This window comes from Leucopleurus acutus (assembly GCF_964270905.1).
Source record: "Leucopleurus acutus genome assembly, chromosome: 3".
In the NCBI taxonomy this organism is placed as follows: domain Eukaryota; kingdom Metazoa; phylum Chordata; class Mammalia; order Artiodactyla; family Delphinidae; genus Leucopleurus; species Leucopleurus acutus.
The window spans coordinates 175,599,308-175,617,095 of NC_139145.1; the positions used below are offsets into that span (position 1 = coordinate 175,599,308).

The window sequence follows — 17,788 nt, forward strand, 5'->3', positions numbered from 1 at the left end:
TGTCCCCATGCCCTCTGACCCCACGGATGCCTGTTCCTAAAAGCAGGCTGCAGAGAGAAGACGGTGCCCACCCCCCCGCAACCCCCGTCAGGAGACGGTTGTCAAGGAAGCTGTTAGCACCTTTGTCCCTGCGTCAGCCTGGGCTGGTCAGCTCGGGTCTCAGCGCCCGCTGGTCATGCATCGGGGGTGGAGGGGGACGAGGGCGGCGAGCTGACCCACCCGGGGGCCTGCCGTGGATGGAGGGCACTGACAGTCTTCTCGCCTCTGGGAGGAGGGAGGGGAGGCTGCCCCTGCAGAACCCGAGGCTTAGCTGCACGGAAAGCCCGCTGCCCAGCAGGGAGCCTGGGGCACGTGGCCCGGGAGGGGTCTCACGCAGCTCACCTGGCGTGGGAGTGGGGGCGAGTCGCCGTGGTGACAGCTCCCTGCCCCCGCCCCGGCAGGCCGCAGGTGCTGGTGCTGGTGAACCTGAACGCCGAGCAGTGCGTGAAGCACCCCCGCCTGCTGTCCTTCACCTCGCAGCTCAAGGCCGGCAAGGGCCTGACCATCGTGGGCTCCGTGCTAGAGGGCACCTTCCTGGACCAGCACGTGGAGGCCCGGCAGGCCGAAGAGGTGGGCCAGGCGCCGGGGGGGGGGGCGGCGGGGCCGCGCCGTCACGTTTCCAGCCGTGCGCCCGAGCGCAGCCCCGCGTGTCGCGCTGCGTCCTGTCTCAATCTGGGCGGCACTTTTTCAGTTTGAAACCAGCAGGAGGGAAACCTGCGGAGGAGAGTGTGACGTGCGTGGCCCCAGGACCTCAGACGGCGGTGGGGCTCCGGGCTGTTGAGAGCAGCCTCGGGGCAGGTCTCCCGACAGGCGGGCCCCACACCTGTCGCGTCTGCTCCCACGTTTGGGGCCTGTGCTGCCGGGTCAGCCCGTCCAGAGGCTCCACGGACCAGAGAGGGGGCGGCGGGTCACGGGCACCCAGGCCAGGCCTCCGTCACCCTGACTCAGATGCTCAGCTGGTGCACTGCGACCTCTGATCTCGGTCCGGGGCAGCCCCAGCGCCTGAGCCTCAAACCCCGTCTCGTGGGCAATTTCAGACACACAGAAACAGCAGATGTACCACATGGCCGTCCCAGCGTGGCCCACGTCCTGTCACCTCTGCCTGCCCGCCCCACCCGGGAGTGTCAGCACCGACCCACCACTCACTCTTCACCCCAGACCCCGCGTGTCTGTCTCGGAAACAGGAGGCGATTCTCACAGCAGCCCCACCACGCCCGTCCGTCCACAGGCCGCGTGCAGCCTGCCGGCTGCTGGCCTCGGGCGGCTCCCGTCTGGCTGGGGCGTCGGGGTCTTGCTCTCGGGTGGGTCCTTCGTCAGCCGTCCCCACGTCAGGGTTGCCCGCTGTGCCCGGGCGTCCGGGTCAGCCCTGCTGTCCAGGTGTCTGTAAAGCGGGCTGCGCCCAGAGGTCTCCAGAGCACCTGGGGGAGGCACGGCTGCTTGGAGGGGGTCGTGGCCTGTGTAGCCCGAGGCGTCGACAGCCCCTTCCTTGGTTGGCCGGACAGCCGGCCCCCGGGGACCCGCCCTGGCAGCCAGCGGCACCAGCCATTCTCTCAGCATCGTCGTGGCCCAGAGCTTTAACGGGGTAGTTGTTGGTGTTGGCTGGGGGTGTAGACGCGGGGCTTGTGGCCGTGATCCTGTCTGTAGACGCTGGAGTCATGGCTGTGACCCTGGGTGTAGATGCTAGGTTTGGTTGTGAGCCGTGGGTGTAGATGCCAGGGTTGTCTGAGAATTGTATCCTCCCTGTCTGGTATTCCAGTTTCATTCACTCTTGGACTCCTTTTCCCCTGCCCAACCCTTAGGGGTTACAGTTCCCTGGGGGATCTCACACGTTTTCTTTGGTGACCTTGGCCATCTGTGAGCCATGGGTGTAGACACCAGGGTTGTGGCTGTGATCCTGGGTTTAGACACTGGGGTTACATCTGTGACCCTGGGTGTAGACGCTGGGGTCGTGGCCGTGATGTCGGTGTAGACACCAGGGCCATGGCTATGACCCCGGGTGTGGACCCTGGGGTGGTGGCTGTGATCCCGGGTATAGATGCCAGGGTTGTGGCCGTGATCCTGTCTGTACATGCTGGAGTCATGGCTGTGACCCTGGGTATAGATGCCGGGGTCGTGGCCGTGATCCCGGGTATAGATGCCGGGGTCGTGGCCGTGACCCTGGGTGTAGGCGTGGTGTGTCATTCTCGCTGGTGGGACAGCCTCCTTGTGCTGGCGCCTCGGCCTTCTCGACAGCTCCCTGCATCGGTGTGAAGCTCTAGACCCGTGTCCGAGGGTGGGAAGGTCCCAGCTCTCGTTGCGACGTTGCCCAGGCGCTGACGGAGCGTCTTCCCTCTCGCACACTCGCGGGTCCTTTTGTCCTCCCAGCGTCTCTGGGGATGGGCAGGGGGCACAGTGGGGCTGGGGAGGTGGGCTCCAGCACCGAGCGGGGCGTCGAAGGCTCCGGGCCCCTGCCTGAAATGGCGCTGACTCGGCTGGATTCATAGCCCTCTTTCCAGACAGGAACGTCATAGCCCGGTATGTGTTCTTTTGGACTTTCTCCTGTTGGTTTTTTTTAAACAGACGATCCCGCAGAAATACCGTTTCACACACTTACTTTGCTTTGAACTGTTGCTTTTCCAGTCGGCCGGGTGCTTGTTTTGTTTATGACGGCCGCACAGTGTTTGTTTCGTGGACGTGCTCTGAGTTTTATTCCGTGGAATTGCTGTCCTGGGGACGGAGGTGGTTCCCGTTGCTTTGGTGTCAGGAAGTGTGGTGTGAGCACCACTTAGATGTAGTCCACGGGGGTTGCTCTTAGGATGGGTTCTTGGGGTTAGAGCCTCCCTCCCTGGTGCCGTGCCCCTGAGGCTCCGATCCAGGTTCCAGTTCTGGTCTGCCTGGTAGTTTACGTAAAGGCCGGTCCGTGTGGCCGGGAACAGGGGGCCCCAGACCCCTCTCTGCCGCGTCTCTTACTGGGAGGGCTCTGTCCCGTTGCTCCCATGGGAAGAGGAAGGCACAGCTGGGTTTCGCCCCAGATGTCCCGCACGGATGCAGCTCAGGGCCAAGTGTGTTCCCGAGGGGAGGGGCTGGGTGGAGGCTCTCACGGGGTCTCAGAGGGTGAGGACCCCAGGGATGCTGCAGTCGGGTGCAGCCCACAGCACCTCACCCGCTGGAGGGTCACTGGGCACCCACCCGGTTTTGTAGGTCGAAGACTAGGCAGTGCACTTGGACCTGCCTCGAGTTTTTCAGCCTGTGTCCCGCCGCGGAAGCAGAGGCCTCGTGAGGGGAGAGCCCTATGGGTTCCTGCTGGGTTAGGGGGATTGAGCCGCTCACGTCAGATGGCTCAGCAGCCGAGACGTGCTGGCCGGGATGTGGGAGAGGCTGCGCTCTGCGCTCCCCTTCCCGGGGGCGTGAACGAGGCTGGTCTTCTGTGGGGCAGGGAAGGGCTCACACGTTGACTTTGAGGTCCCACAGGGCCTGGTCCTCAGGGCCCCAGGAGCTGGGTGTGTAGGTAGTGCCCGAGGCCCCGAAGATACCGCTGGGCCCTCGAAGTTCCCGCGAGGCCAGGGTAGCGGGGGCGCCGACACCTCACAAGGCAGCGGAGTGGGCTTTCCAGCAGCGGGACAGAAGAACCACAAAACCCCGCTGTGTCTCCCTGAAGCCATAGCATCAGGTCAGCATTTCCACCAGTGACCTGAGAAGCTGTTGGTCTCAAAGCTAGAGCATGCGACCTTTAAGCTAGAGCATGCGACCTTGAGCGACCGTGTCCTGATGGGGCCGAGCCCCAGCCTCTGGTCTCCAGGAAGCGTGGGTCCAGGGATCCCTGAAGTGCACTGCGGCTGCACCACGGCAGCCCTGGGTCACATCCAAGCACCTGTTTGGACTCTTCCTTCTTGAGCCAGCAGCCCTTCGACGTGGTGGCTCAAGTCCGGGTGGTCGAGGGGGGACGTGGCTCCAACCTTCCATATGAGGTCCTGGGGGCGTCCATCCCAAGTATCAGCAACAGGGGCTTAGAACAGCCAAGATTCCCTCTGTCTCCGCTCTGAGGCCAAAAGTCACACATCGAGGTGCCCCAGGGCCAAGCTCCCTCCTGAGCTCCAGGGGAGGGTCCTTCCTGCCTCGTCCAGCTCCCGGGGCTCCAGGTGTCCCTGGGCTCCTGGCCACGTCCCTTCGGTCTCCGCCTCTGTCTTTTGTTCTGTTTTGTTTTTGTTTTATTTTTTTGCGGTACGCAGGTCTCTCACTGTTGTGGCCTCTCCCGTTGTGCGGAGCACAGGCTCCAGACGCGCAGGCTCAGCGGCCACGGCCCACGGGCCCAGCTGCTCCGCGGCACGCGGGATCCTCCTGGACCGGGGCACGAACCCACACCCCCTGCATCTGCAGGCGGACTCCCAACCACTGCGCCACCAGGGAAGCCCTCCACCTCTGTCTTTACATGGCTTCTCTGTGTCTGCCTTCTCTCCTGTCCCTGACATTGGATTTGGGACCACCCGGATAATCCAGGATGGTTTCACGTCAAGACCCTTAACTTAATTACATCAGCAAAGACTTTTTTTCCAATAAGGCCACATTCACAGGTTCTCAGGATTAGGAGGTGGGTGTATCTTTTGGGGGCCACCATCAATTAACCCACTGTGGTCTGTCCTCTGGCCCCCAGAATGCACACCTGCCTGATGTGCAAAGTACGTTTATCTCATCCTCCCAAGTCTCAACCCCTTACAACGTCAAGTAAGTGAGGAATGCCGTCTAAGTACCCGCAGTTCAAAGGTCCCAAATCTCGTCTTCTAAATCACCTGGCTCAGGTGTGGGTGAGGTTTTGAGGGGAGTCCATCCTGGGGCAGAACCCCTCTGCCCACAGCCTGTGCGACTCGGAGATAAGCAGTCCGCGTTCCAAAGTGCATTGCGGGACCTGCACTGGGGACACGTCCCAGCCGGGGAGGCACAGATCGGAGGAGCCGGGGGGTTTGGACTCCAGGGGCAGTTCCATTTGGTGTCGGGCGGCAGTGCTTCCCTGTGGCTTGAGGCCCCGCCCCCAAGCCAGGCCCCCGAGGGCCAGTCGGCACGGCCGGCAGAGGACCCGCTGCACAGGTGGCGCTACCTCGACAGAAGGCCTGCCGTGGTCACGGTGTGCCGGGCTGCGCTGTAACGCGGAGCTGCCCCAGTCGGGCGCGTGGCACGTGGCTCAGGGGCAGCAGTGCACCCGCCGGGCACTTCACACCCGCACCACCGCCTTCTAGGAAGAGCTGTGTGGTTGATGCTTCCTGACCAAGGTTCCCGCAAGCTGGGAGTGAGGGCCAGGGTGTCCATGTGCAGTAGGGGGTGGCCTGTGACCCCGCTCTCCTGTGGGCACGCACACGTGTGTGCACTGGTGCTCACGCGCACACGCAGGCAGCACCCGAGAGCGCCGGGCCCTGGCCTCGACTTCAGGTACCGAGGGGCGCCCGCTGAGCCTCTGGCCCCCATGCGTGAGGCTGTGAGTCCACCTGGGGCCCGCCCGGCCCCGTGTGGTAGGCGGGTGTGTGCTGGGACCTGCTGCCCCCAGCCTAGCCCTCACCCCAAGCCCGACCCGCCTGTGTCTGCAGAACATCCGGGCCCTGATGGGCGCCGAGAAGGCCAAGGGCTTCTGCCAGCTGGTGGTGTCGTCCAACCTTCGGGACGGCATGTCCCACCTGATCCAGTCGGCTGGCCTGGGGGGCATGAAGCATAACACGGTGCTCATGGCCTGGCCTGAGGCCTGGAAGCGGGAGGACAGCCCCTTCTCCTGGAAGAACTTCGTTGGTGGGTCGGGCCGTTCGGAAGCCGCGTGACGGGAGCCCCTCCCCCTGGCCTTGCCCCCATTGGGCGGTTCCCGGGGGCGCCCCGGCTGGGCCGCAGAGTGATGGGGGGCGTGCCCCACGAGGGGCTTCGTGCCCCCATCCCGCTGGTGAGTCCAGGCCGCTTGGTTCTGCTGGGTGGGCCTGTGACCCCGTGACCTGCCCGCTTCTCCACAGACACTGTCCGGGACACCACGGCGGCGCAGCAGGCCCTGCTGGTGGCCAAGAACGTGGATCTGTTTCCGCAAAACCAGGAGCGCTTCAGCGACGGGCACATCGACGTGTGGTGGATAGTGCATGACGGGGGTCTGCTTATGCTGCTGCCTTTCCTGCTGCGCCAGCACAAGGTGCGGGCGGGGCCGCGTGGGGGCGGGGTCACGTAGGGGGCGGGGTCATGGGGGTCACGGGGGAGGGACCACACGGGGAGCGGGGTCATGGGGAGGGGGTCACACGGGGAGCGGAGTCACGGGGGAGGGGCCACACGGGGAGCGGGGTCATGGGGAGGGGGTTACACGGGGAGCGGGGTCACGGGGAGGGCCCACACGGGGAGCGGGGTCACGGGGAGCGGGGTCACACGGGGGAGGAGCCACACGGGGGACGGGGTCACACGGGGAGCGGGGTCATGGGGAGGGGGTTACATGGGGGAGGGGGTCACACAGGGAGGAGTCACACGGGGAGGGGGTCACACGGGGGAGGGGTCACACGGGGAGCGGGGTCACGGGGAGGGGCCACACGGGGGAGGGGCCCCACTGGGGAAGGGAGTGGACAGCGGGCAGGAGTGACCGCCCCCCGCCCCCCAGGTGTGGAGGAGGTGCCAGATGCGCATCTTCACGGTGGCCCAGGTGCACGACAACAGCATTCAGATGAAGAAGGACTTGCAGACGTTCCTGTACCACCTGCGCATCAGCGCCGAGGTGGAGGTGGTGGAGATGGTGAGGGAGCCGGGCACCGGGCGGACGCAGCTCTCACCTGCAGGGTCCCCACGGCCCTTACAGCCCAGGGCCGGCCTGCTGGGCCGTCGCGGCATCTTCTCTGTCCTCTGGCTGTGACGGCGGCTCGGGTTCCTTCCTTCCTTTTCCGTGATCTCGACAGCTTCAAGGAGGGTCAGGCGATGTGTAGTGAGTCCCTCAGTTTAGGTTCGCCTGGTGCTCTTCTGGTGGCTGGACTGGGTCGTGGGTTCACGGGAGGAGGACCCGGCTGGACCGGGCTTGACCACGGGGCTGGCCGCCTCCTGGGGAATCTGAGCTCCGGGGCCAGCGGGAGGGTTGCGGCCGGTCCTGTGGGGCGTGTGTGGGCCGGCCTGTGTCCGGAGCCCACGGTTGTGGTGCCTTCTCGTGGGTGTCTCGTGTGTCAGTGAATGTGAGTCCCGGGGCAGGTAGAGGACGTTCAGTCGTGACGTGCACGCTCACACGTAGGGGTGGGGACGCCGGGGCCGGGGCTGTGAGCCACAGAGGGCGGCCCGGGGGCCCCCAGGCCCGCAGCACGCTCGCTGGGGGACGGGGGGTGAGTGGTGATCGGTCTGTGCTCGCGTCTGCTTCCGTGCCTCGGAACCTGTAGGTGGAGAACGACATCTCGGCCTTCACCTACGAGCGGACGCTGGTGATGGAGCAGAGGTCGCAGATGCTGAAGCAGATGCAGCTGTCCAAGACGGAACAGGAGCGGGAGGTGCGTGGGGCCACACGGGGGTGCTGCTGGGCCCCTGGACAGCGTGGGCTGTGTCCCCCGCTGCCGCACTGGCCTGTCCTTTCCCGGACCCCGTGTGACTGTCAGGACAGCGTCCCTGAGGCCTCCTCGAGCTTTTGTCCCCACACCTGGTTTTGCGAACAGCTGGTGGCGCGGCTTCTGCTCCCACCTCCCCTCGCCACGTGGCTCGAGGTCACGCCCTCACAGGCCTCCAGGGTCAGGGCCCGTGTCTGCCCGGCCGTCCTGCTCGTGCACGGCCCCGCCTCTCTTACATCATATCCCGACCGGCCGCGTCCTCCTGTTCCTCCATCCTCAAACCAGCAGCCACCAACTCGTTACACCCCTCCCAGCCTTGTCCCGGCTCACGTGTCCCCGCGGCCTTGCACGGCCCGACCCTGTCCCTGCCTGAGTGACCTTCGCCCTCGCCACACAGGCAGCTGCGGTTTCCTGGGGGCCCTGACCCCTCACCCCCACAGGCCTCCGGCTCCTAGCTGTCGTCAGTGCCATCTTTGCATACAGCTCCCGGGCATGTCGTGTGACATGGGAGCTCCTTCCCCCTGCACCTCCCTTTCCCCAGACTCCATGGCGCTCACAGCCCCACCCCAAGGATGTGGGCTCCCTGACAGCCCCTTTGCTGTTGACGAGTGAGGGGGGGGTGAACGGGTGAGGGGAAGGATGGATGGATGGAAGGATGGACGGATGGGTGGGTGAGGGGAAGGATGGATGGATGGGTGGGTGGGTGGGTGGAAGGATGGACGGATAGATGGGTGGGTGGGTGAGGGGAAGGATGGTTGGACAGACGGATGAATGGACAGATGGATCGATGGATGAGCAGGTCGAGGCAGAGCCTGTGTGTGCGGGGGGCGGGGCTACGTGCAGTGCGGAGACGTGCATGTCAACATCTCCCGTCAGCACGTCTGAAGAGGTCCTTTCTCAGGGGCTTTCAGAGCTGGGACAGGAGACAGAAGTGTAACGATGGGTTTGGTCTGGAAGCCCAGGAGGAGGGGCCTGGGAGGGCCGGTCCAGACGTCCCCAGGCCCCGTCGGCTGTGCTCTGGGGCCCGGGGCTGGCCGGCTCCTCTCCCCGTGCACGCGCCCTCCCCCGGGCTGGGCTCCTGCCGTCGCGGCAAGGCTGGTCACTGTCCTGCTCTCCCTCCAGGCTCAGCTAATCCACGACAGGAACACCACCTCCCACTCTGCCGTGGCCGCCAGGACCCAGGCCCCGTGCACGCTGGACAAGGTGCAGATGACCTGGACGAAGGAGAAGCTGGTCGCCGAGAAGTACCGGAACAAGGACACCAGCGTGTCTGGGTTCAAGGACCTCTTCAGCCTGAAGCCGTGAGTGTCCACCTGCAGCAGCCCGCAGCCACGAGGGGCCCCTTTGCCTCCGCGAGGAGCGGCAGGCACATCCAGCCTCGGAGAGGCCGAGCCGGCCCCAGGCCGCAGCCTCCTTCCAGCGCCAGTCAGCGGGGACACGGGTGGCGGGTTGGCGGCGGTGCCACCGTCAGTGTTCCTGTTGGGTGTCCCAGCACCTAGGGGTCAGGCCTGAACCCCCACGGTGACGTCCAGGCTGCCCGTCGGGCCGGGGCCCGTCCCCCTCCTCGGCTCTTGGCTGTGCTGTTGAGCTGAGGGCCCCCAGGGCTGGCACAGGTGCCAGTCGGTGGCGTGGCTGGACCTGGGGAGGGGTCCCGAGTGGGAGACTAGGACAGTATCTCCCGGGTCTTCGGTGGCGGAGCAGAGCCCTGGAGCCCTGAGTCATCGGCAGGGCCTGGGGGGCCCGAGGGGGCCCGAGGGGTCAGTGTGCTTGAGGAGGGCCACAGTCAGATGAGAGGGGCAGCGGGGATGAGCCGAGTAGCGGTTCAAAGCGCGTGTCGTGTTTCCGCTTAAAGTAACGTGCTCTCTGTTTTTTCTTCCATGTAGAGAATGGGGAAGCCTGTAAGTCACTCCCTTTACGCGGGACCTCGTAGACGTGGTTGCCTTGGCATGCGCTGCACGCACAGCCCCTGTGAACCGTGTGTGCATGTCCGAGTGTGTGCACAGCCCTGTGTGTGTGCAGGGCCCCATGTGTGGGTGTGCCCGTGAGTACATGTGTGCGCACGTCCCAGTGTGTGTGCACGTGTCCATGCATACGTGCTCGGCCCTGTGTGTGTGCCCGTGTACATGTGTGTGCCACGTTCTGTGTGTGCACGCACGTCCCGGTATGTGTGCTCAGCAGGTGTGTACGCGTGTCCGTGTATGTGTGCCTCGGCCGTGTGCGCATGTCTGTGTGTGTGCGTGTTCACGTATATGTGCCTGGGCCACGTGTATGTGTCCGGGTGTGTGTGCACGTCCTTGTATATGCGTCTGGCCCGTGTGTGCGTGTCCGTGTATATGTGCCTGGGCCACGTGCGCATGTCCGTGTGCAGGTGGCGCTCGCCTGTTTAGTTTGCTCACTCTGTTTGGAGCGGCTCAGGGCGCCCCCCAAATCCCTCTCTGGGCAGCACGTGAGGACTGAGGTTGGAGGGAGGTTGGCCCGAGCAGCTCTGCAGCGGAGCAGAGCGTGTGCTGTGCCTGTAGCTGGTAGCTGTCGTTCACCCACATCCCTTGGGGCTGGGGGTTCGGACCTCATCTCAGCTCGTCCGGGACGGCGTTTCCTCCTGTCTGCCCAGCACCGGGTGCCTCTTTGCCCCATAGGAAGCTGCTACCTTTAGTCTCGTGGGAAGGGATGTGGATGAACCTCTGCGTGGCCGGCCCCTGAAGGCTTAGGGCCAGGCCTCCAGGGCCCGCCTGGGGTTGCTGTCTGTCTGTGCATCTGTCCACCCCTTGTTCCCCCATGATTTTCCGACTTGCTGTCCCTCCCGTGGGAGCCCGGCCAGCGTGCTCCGTGGAGCCTCGGGACTTGGGGTGCACTTCCTGTTCCAGCCCCGAAACCCGAGTGCATCACACCCTGAGGGAGCAAAACGTGCAGATGAGTCGGGCAACGCTGGGCCGAGTCCTGCCCTTCCTGCCGTGTTTTCACGACCTTGAAGTGCCCCACGAGTAAAGCCTCCTAATTAAAAAGACAAAAACAAACCCGTGGACACAGGAGTGCGTGTCCCCCCCAGAAGGCGCGGTGAGCCGTGGGCCCGTGCCCCGCGTGCGCCTGCCGGGGGTCCGCAGGGTGCGAGCGGCAGACGGAACCCCACTCCCGTCTGGCTTCTCCTCGGGGTGGGCTGGAGGGGCTCCCGGAAGGTTGGAGGTCGGCCCACAAGTGGCACACGCCCAACTAAAGCTCCCCACGGTGGGCGCCCTGCAGCGGGTTCGCTGGCCCCCGGGCGTGTGGGCGTCTCTCTCTCTTTCGCCAGCCTCCTCCGTGTCTCCGTCTGGAGCCAAGGGTCTGGATTTCCACCTTTGCCCCCACGGAGCCTTCCTCCGCCCCGGGCGGCCCCCGCCCGAGCCGCAGTTCCCAGCCTCAGAGGACCCTGTGTGGGAAGCCCCTCTCCAGGCTCAGCACATGGCCACGTGCTTCCATTTGGTGGCCTCGTGGCCGGTTGTGGAGGCAGTGCAGGTTTCCGTTAACTTCCTGGACACACGGGCTGCCCCGCCCCACGTCCACGCCTCTCTCGCCTCCACAGGGCCTGTCATCTTGGAGCTGCGGGTCTGTCCAGACCCAAACTCCTGATTTTAAGATTATAAGCGTTTTCAGACTGTTAACCCTGAGAGGCCCTTCAGTGTTACATACGCATTCCCGGGATCGCCTTGTCCCCAAACGCACTGGTAATTGTGGTCCATCCTGGCACCTGATTCACGGTTCCTAAGCTGTAATTTTACCAGATAAAATTGGAGAGAGGACAGCAAGGCTCCGTCTCCCTGTTTCCCTCCTGGTGATTGGAGGCTGTAATTGGGTTTATTTAGCTTAAGGGTTGGGTTGATCAAAGGGTGTGGCCTGGAATGCATCCTGGGGGCCTTTCCCTGACCCCTTGTGTGGCGGCCTCTGTCTGTGTGTCTGCCCATCCGCCCGTCCCTCTTATGTCTGAGGCACGGGTGGCCTTTGAGCTACGTATCCTGTGTGCGGCCCCAGAGTTGGCGGTGGTGCTGGAGCGCCCAGCGCAGGCGGGGTGCTGGTGCAGTGAGGCGGGTCTTCCCAGCCGGGGCGTCTGCCCCCTGCTTCTCGGAACCCAGCTCACTGGGGAGGGACCTGGGGAGGGGGGAGGACAAGCACGCAGGTGCCTGAGCACCTGGTGTCCCCAGTCTTGCTTCCCTGGGGATCCTGCTTTGGGGGCCGCTGCCAGACCTGGTTGCCCGGGACGCTTTGAGAACCACCGGTGCGCAGTGGATGCCCCGCCCGCCTCAAGGAGTGTGGGCACCGGGCAGGCAGTGAGCAGCGGGCACAGGGTCCGGGTCTCCCAGGGCGGGGGCTCTCGTCTTTCAGCCGTCGGCCGGGTGGACGGAGCCGGGCTGGGCCTCGTGGCGGACACACTCAGCCAGCGCCTCTGGCTCTGTTCCAGGCCTGGGGCCTCCAGAGCGGGCGGAGGGCTGGGCCCTTCCTCGCTCACCCTCTGCGTCGGAAGCAGCGAGGGGCAGCGTTTAGGGCAGGCTCAGCTGCAGGGCAGGGTCTCAACGGGAGACACTCCGTGACCTGGAGGTGCACGCTGTGCCGTCGAAGGGGCTGCTCCCGCCCGAGGGGCGGTGCTTGGGGAGCAGAAGCTGACGTGCCCGGCTGTCATCTTGGCCTCCGCGTGCAATCGCCGTGCCGGGGGTGCTCCGGGTGGCGGGTCTGATCTGTTTTCACCCGCCCTTCCTGACGGAAGTGGAGCGGGCAGGGTGGGGCCTGAGCCCGGCACCCAGGACCGCGGCTGGAGGTGCCGAGTGACCGTCCTCCTCCCACAGGGACCAGTCCAACGTGCGGAGGATGCACACGGCCGTGAAGCTCAACGGCGTCGTCCTTGACAAGTCCCAGGATGCCCAGCTGGTCCTGCTGAACATGCCGGGCCCCCCCAGAAACCGGCAGGGGGACGAGAACTGTATCCTTTCCCGGGCGCCGTCCCCACGTCGGGGCACCGCTGCCGCAGCAGGGTGACACCCCCTCCTCTCCTGCTCAGCGGGGACACCCGGGCCAGGGGTCAGGAGCCGCAGGGCCCTCGACGTCGGGCGGGGCGGCCAGCCCAGGTGGCCCAGACCAGAGCCGCTTTGCCCCGGGCCGCCCGCAGGGCCGTGGGCAGGCGCACGCAGAGGCTGCGAGCGGGCGGCTCCTGCCGGCTGCCTGGGCCCCTCGTGGCCAGCAGGGGGCCGCGAGCCAGCGGGCGAGTGTGCTTCTCCGTCCCACGTTTGAGCTGCTGGGACCCCAGGGCAGCTGGGCGGGGGAGCCCCAGGAGTCTCCCCTGATCGCCTCGGGCGTGAGCAGTGGGGCCGAGGGGCAGTGTGGCCACGTGGCTGAGGAGGGGGCCTTCCGGGGCCTCCACGAGGATCACAGTGGCCCCTGGATCAGGGTGGTGTGTGAGGAGCACGTGGGCTCAGAGACCGACCCGGCGGGGAGTCACCGCATGGCCGACCCCGATCCTTCCTGCTGCAGCTCCGGCTCTGGGTCCTCGTCGGCGCCGGGCTCTGAGCTCCCGCCCGGCCGGGTCCCTTCCTGCCCGTCTCCAGGACGTGGCAGAGCCGTGGCTCCACCCCCAAGCCCTTCCCGGCACCGGATGCCCTGAAGCCCCCTGGCGGGTGGAGCCCTCGTGGGTCAGCCGCGGGGCGCGAGGCTGTCATCCTGGCCTCGGGGTCACAGGTCGGTCCCCCGGGGGCAGGACGAGGTGGGAGGAGGCACGCAGCCTGGTCCCGGGTTCTGAGCCTCAGGCTGACCACACGCTTCACGGGTCTGTGCCTCGTGGTAACCAGGACTCCCCGGCCTATCCAGGGTCTTGGGGGTGGACAGGCCCCTCCTTGGCAGGGTCAGTGCCCCTCGTTCCCTCACACTGGCCGTCTCCTCCCCCGAAAGCCCTGGGTCCCGGCCTTCCCGGTCCCGTCCTCGCCTCTCTCTCCAGCCAAGGCCTAACTGGCCGGGGGCTCCTGGGTGGTGAAGGTGCCCCGTTCACCCTTCAGCCCCTGGTTGGGTTGGCTTTGTCCTTAATTCGGTGCCCCCAGACATGGAGTTCCTCGAGGTCCTGACTGAGGGGCTGAACAGGGTCCTCCTGGTCAGGGGCAGCGGCCGGGAGGTGGTCACCATCTACTCCTAACGTTCGGCCGCACCGGGGATGTGCCCGGCGGTGTGCGGATGGCGCTGCGATGCTCGCGGACCAGCACCTGATGCCCCCGGGGGCTCTCCTGTCCAGGCCAAGAGCCGGCACGTGGCTCAGGGTTTCCTCGCGGCCGAGGGGAGGCGCGAAGCCCTCGTGCCCCCCTTCCCCCCCGCCCCGGCGAGGCTGGCCGTGACCTGGGACGTGGCTGGCCGTCTCGTGGTGACAGAGGAGCTGGGAAGCCCCTTGGATTCTAGAATCGATTTCCCTGGGTTGGATCTTCGGGCCGTCGTGCAGTTACGTTCACTCAGATCCCCCCGACCCGCGAGAAGCCGCACAGACTGAGGTTGAGCGTCGGCAGCTGGGGCTCCGTGCAGGCTCCTCAGGGGCCCGGGCTCAGGCCCCGGCGCTTCCCAGCTGGGTGTCTGCCTGCGTTTATGCTCCGGGAACCTGCAGACAAAGAGGGGGAGCCTTCGGGGCTGGGAGCGCCACACACTGTAGCATCTGACGTGCGCCTGCCTGTGATCTCAGCTTCCACACTTCACGCTGGAGAAAGGGGACGAGGCTGCAGCTGTGGGAGGACTGTGACGTCAGCAGCTGCAGCACCCGGCTGTCAGCTGAGCCTGTGTGTCCCCTCCCACCGGCACCGACGTGGTCCCAGCTGTGTTTAGGGCGCTGACAGGTGGTCCCAGCCACACTGAGGGCACTGACAGGTGGACCCAGCGACATCGGGGGCACTGACACGATACCTTCCAATGATCCTGGACTGTTTGCACTTTACGCACGTGATCACGTCCATTGTATATTGTCGCAGTAATTCGTGCCTCACTTCCCCATGGCTTATTTATTTATTTAAACACCTGGGGGAGTCTGAGTGATAAAAGTTGACCCTAAGGAGATAGCTTCTGTGAAAGGGGCTCCAAACAGACCAGCCGTTGGCCTTCTCTGGCTTCCGTGGGCTCCCAGGGGAATCGGCCTGGTGCATGGATTTCAGGTCAAGCACGGGCTAGGCATGTGCTTCCAGACGCTTCTGAGGGGTGGCTGGGCAGCGTTCGGCGGCCACAGCGTGTGCCAAATGCCACAGCTGGGCTGGGGAGTGGGGCGGTCTTGGGTCAGTGCCGAGTTAGGCCTCCAGACCCCTCGCGCATCTGGGGAGGGGCCTGCCAGTCCCTCTCCTAAGTCACATGACCCCGGCTCCCGTGGAACGGAGGTGCCCGCGCCCTCCACCTGCTTCCTGCTGTGTCCGTCTACACGGGGCATCCTTTCCACACTGTCAACTGTGTAACCGTAACTGCAGCCATTTTAAAGTTGATTTCACGTTTTCCTTTTTTAGGTCCTTTGTATGATTTTGTTAGTAGAAGAATAAAATTGTATAAAACCTGAGTATGTTGAAGGATCTCCCGCGACTCGCTCAGCGTAGAAATTAAACGTTTGGAGGTGCTCCCCTCCCCCTCTCTTCTTGGAGGACTTTATTTCAGGTCTATCAGCCAAAGCACACTCAGATGGCGAAAGAGTCAGCAGGTGAATTGGCGGAAAGAAGTAAAAACCAAACCACTGTCAACGGGGAGCTGCCCCGCGTCCCAGCCGGCTGGGTGTGCAGCACAGCAGTGAGATCCTGCTGCTGGCTGACACGACTCCACCTGTAATTTCTGTCAGGGTGGAATCGGCAAAGAGTCTGTGACCCGGGGCCCTCTGTCCTGACACGGGCTCGTGGCGAGACAGCCCTTCCCGCCTGCGAGGGTGTAGGCGTGACCAAAGAAAGGAAGACTGACAAGTGTTGCCCGTACGTAGAGAAGCTGCTTGTGGGGACAGTGTTGCAGCTCCTACGTGTGTGAAGCCAGGAGACCCAGCAGTTCCACTCCTGGACGTAAAAGCCAGGAGGAACGGACGCCCGAGCAGACGTGGAAGCGCCGGTTCCTAGCGCTCACAACCACCCTGCTGTAGAGCAGCCCACGTGCCTGTCAGCCGACGCACGTGGACGAGCACAGTGCACACGTGTGACGGTAGGTAGCTCAGTCCTGAGACGGCTGAAGTGCTGCAGTACAGCTGAGCCTCGAGAACGTTCTGCTGTGAGAACGATGCGGGCACGACCGTCACGCTCCCGTTACACGTCCAGGCCGGGCACGACCGTCACGCTCCCGTTACACGTCCAGGGTGGGCAGAGCCAGAGCCAGACTGGCTGACGGTGCAGCCACAGGGGCGGGGGTGGAGACTGGGGGCCCGTGGTGGGCACGGCGTCTCTTTAGGATGAAGAGAAATGTTCTAAGAAGGTGGTGACTCCTCAGCCTCCCCGGCCGCTGCCCCCGGTGGCTGCCTCCCCACCTCTGTGTTGGCGGCTGGGCCTCCCTGGTTTCCCTGGCAACGTCCGACCCCTGCTCCGTCCCAGCGGCCCCCCTCGTGCTGCCCCCTCGCCGTGGACGCCAGCAGCGGCTCTAACCCCGGCCGCCCTGCGGTGTCTCCCACCTGCTGGTCGCCGAGTGTGCAGAAGCACCGAGCGGTCGAGGCCGTCACCGCGGTGCACGTGGACCCGCAGCCTGGAGCGCCTGGGGTCGCCGTGGGGGTGCAGCCCCGCCAGACTCGGCGCCAGGCGCTTCGGAGGGCGAAGAGGCAGCTGGGGGCGCCGGCTCGTCCCTGGTTGGCACCCCCGGGGCAGCGACTCCCAGCCACCCCAACCCTGACAGAGGTGCCGTGGGCGTACGCACGGTGGGAGCGTGTGGCTCACGGAGCCCACGGGAGGCCCTGGGTCCCACTTCTTGGACGATGGCCAGTGGCGGGCACCGCCCACCCCATCCTTCCAGGCTCAGACTGGGCAGCAGACGTCCTGTGTCTGGTGGTGGCGGGCGGCATCCACTCACTCATCCACCCGCTCACTCCCTCACTCACCCTCCATGCTCGCTGGGCTCCCTCGTGAAGAGCCTGGTCCCAGGACAAGCTGTGGGTCCCCCAGGAGCAGACGGAAACGGGGCCCGCGGGCAGCAGGCACAGGCGAGCCCGGCCCGGCCCGCGGGGTCGGGGCGCGGGGCTCATCTCAGGTGCAGAGAAGCACGAGGGTTGAGGGCAGAAGTGAGGGAATGAGGCAGAGAGTGGCCTTGGGAGCAGGAGTGGGGTCCAGGGTCTCCTCCCACGTCCCACACCAGGTGCCCCGGGTGCAGAGACATAAGTGACCACGTTGTGTCTGTGCTCAGAGGAACACGAGGAAAGAGACGCCCGGGCTCGGGGGCCAGCAGGGGCCGCACGCACGAGCGGAGCGGCCAAGAGCACGGGCCCGGGAAGGGGGCAAGAGGGAGGCCGGCGCGCGGACGGGGGACCAGGAGGTGGGGTGGCCGAGCCGAGGGCCCACGCCCCCTAGTGTCGCGAAGACCTTCGCTCGTGCCAGGTTTCTCCGGCAACACACTCTCCGGGAGGGCCTCCTTAGGAAGTAAGACTCGGGTTGGTCCAGTTCGGGGATCGTCCAGTAGCCAAATCTACTCTTAAATAAGTAACGAGGCTCTTTGTTTCTGTTACAGAAGGCATCTCTCTGTACGTGCCCAGTCACCACGAGGCTTCCCTGGTGGACTCGGCGCTGGGGCCTCCTCCCCGTCACCCCCGCCCAGGCCCAGCGGGCAGCAGGCTGGACACAGCTCCGCTGACCCCGTCCACCTCTGTCTCACAGCCTTTCTTCCAGGAGGGCATCTGCTTCCCCTGATGCATGTGGTCCCGGGGCCCCGCCCCAGGTCAAGCCGCTGCGTCCACGAGGGACAAGCTGTTCTCCACATGTGGACGTTTAGTTAATGTGTCCACGGCCACACGGCGCCCTCTGTGTGCTCGTAAGTGATCTTTCTCGTCGCTGCTCTCAAACAGCTTCTCCGTCCCTTTCAGCCGTCCTGGACCCGCACTGGCGGCAGGGAGGGTGGGCTTCTCTCCTCCACGCATCCACAGGCAGCAGACACACACACTCAGCTTCTGGTCCGTTCAATGGCATTTCAGTTACATTTTGTCCTTAAAACCGGGGTCTGGACTCAGGCTGAAGTTGAGGCCTCACCACACTCCCGACCGGCCAGCAAGCTCCGCCTGAGGGCGGTGTGGGCGGTGGCAGGGCTGGATGGGTCTGCTGGGACTA

The 17,788-nt window shown here is 65.2% G+C and overlaps 1 protein-coding gene across 2 annotated transcripts in view; it reads left to right on the forward strand.

The window, feature by feature from the left end:
- Nucleotides 1-15,066, forward strand: part of SLC12A7 (solute carrier family 12 member 7) — a 42,159-nt gene extending 27,093 nt beyond the window's left edge. The window contains exons 17-25 of one of the 2 annotated variants that reach the window (XR_014326136.1): nucleotides 441-609; nucleotides 5,595-5,790; nucleotides 6,003-6,172; nucleotides 6,626-6,757; nucleotides 7,383-7,490; nucleotides 8,667-8,845; nucleotides 12,356-12,489; nucleotides 13,598-14,371; nucleotides 14,403-15,066. Coding sequence is in view for 1 of the 2 variants with exons in the window: in XM_082837427.1 (XP_082693553.1) it covers nucleotides 441-609; nucleotides 5,595-5,790; nucleotides 6,003-6,172; nucleotides 6,626-6,757; nucleotides 7,383-7,490; nucleotides 8,667-8,845; nucleotides 12,356-12,489; nucleotides 13,598-13,689 (1,180 nt within the window). In the remaining variant the exon portion in view is untranslated. Of the gene's footprint in view, nucleotides 1-440; nucleotides 610-5,594; nucleotides 5,791-6,002; nucleotides 6,173-6,625; nucleotides 6,758-7,382; nucleotides 7,491-8,666; nucleotides 8,846-12,355; nucleotides 12,490-13,597 lie in introns of both variants that reach the window. The other variant, XM_082837427.1, reaches the window with a different exon arrangement.
- Nucleotides 15,067-17,788: the final 2,722 nt, after the last annotated feature.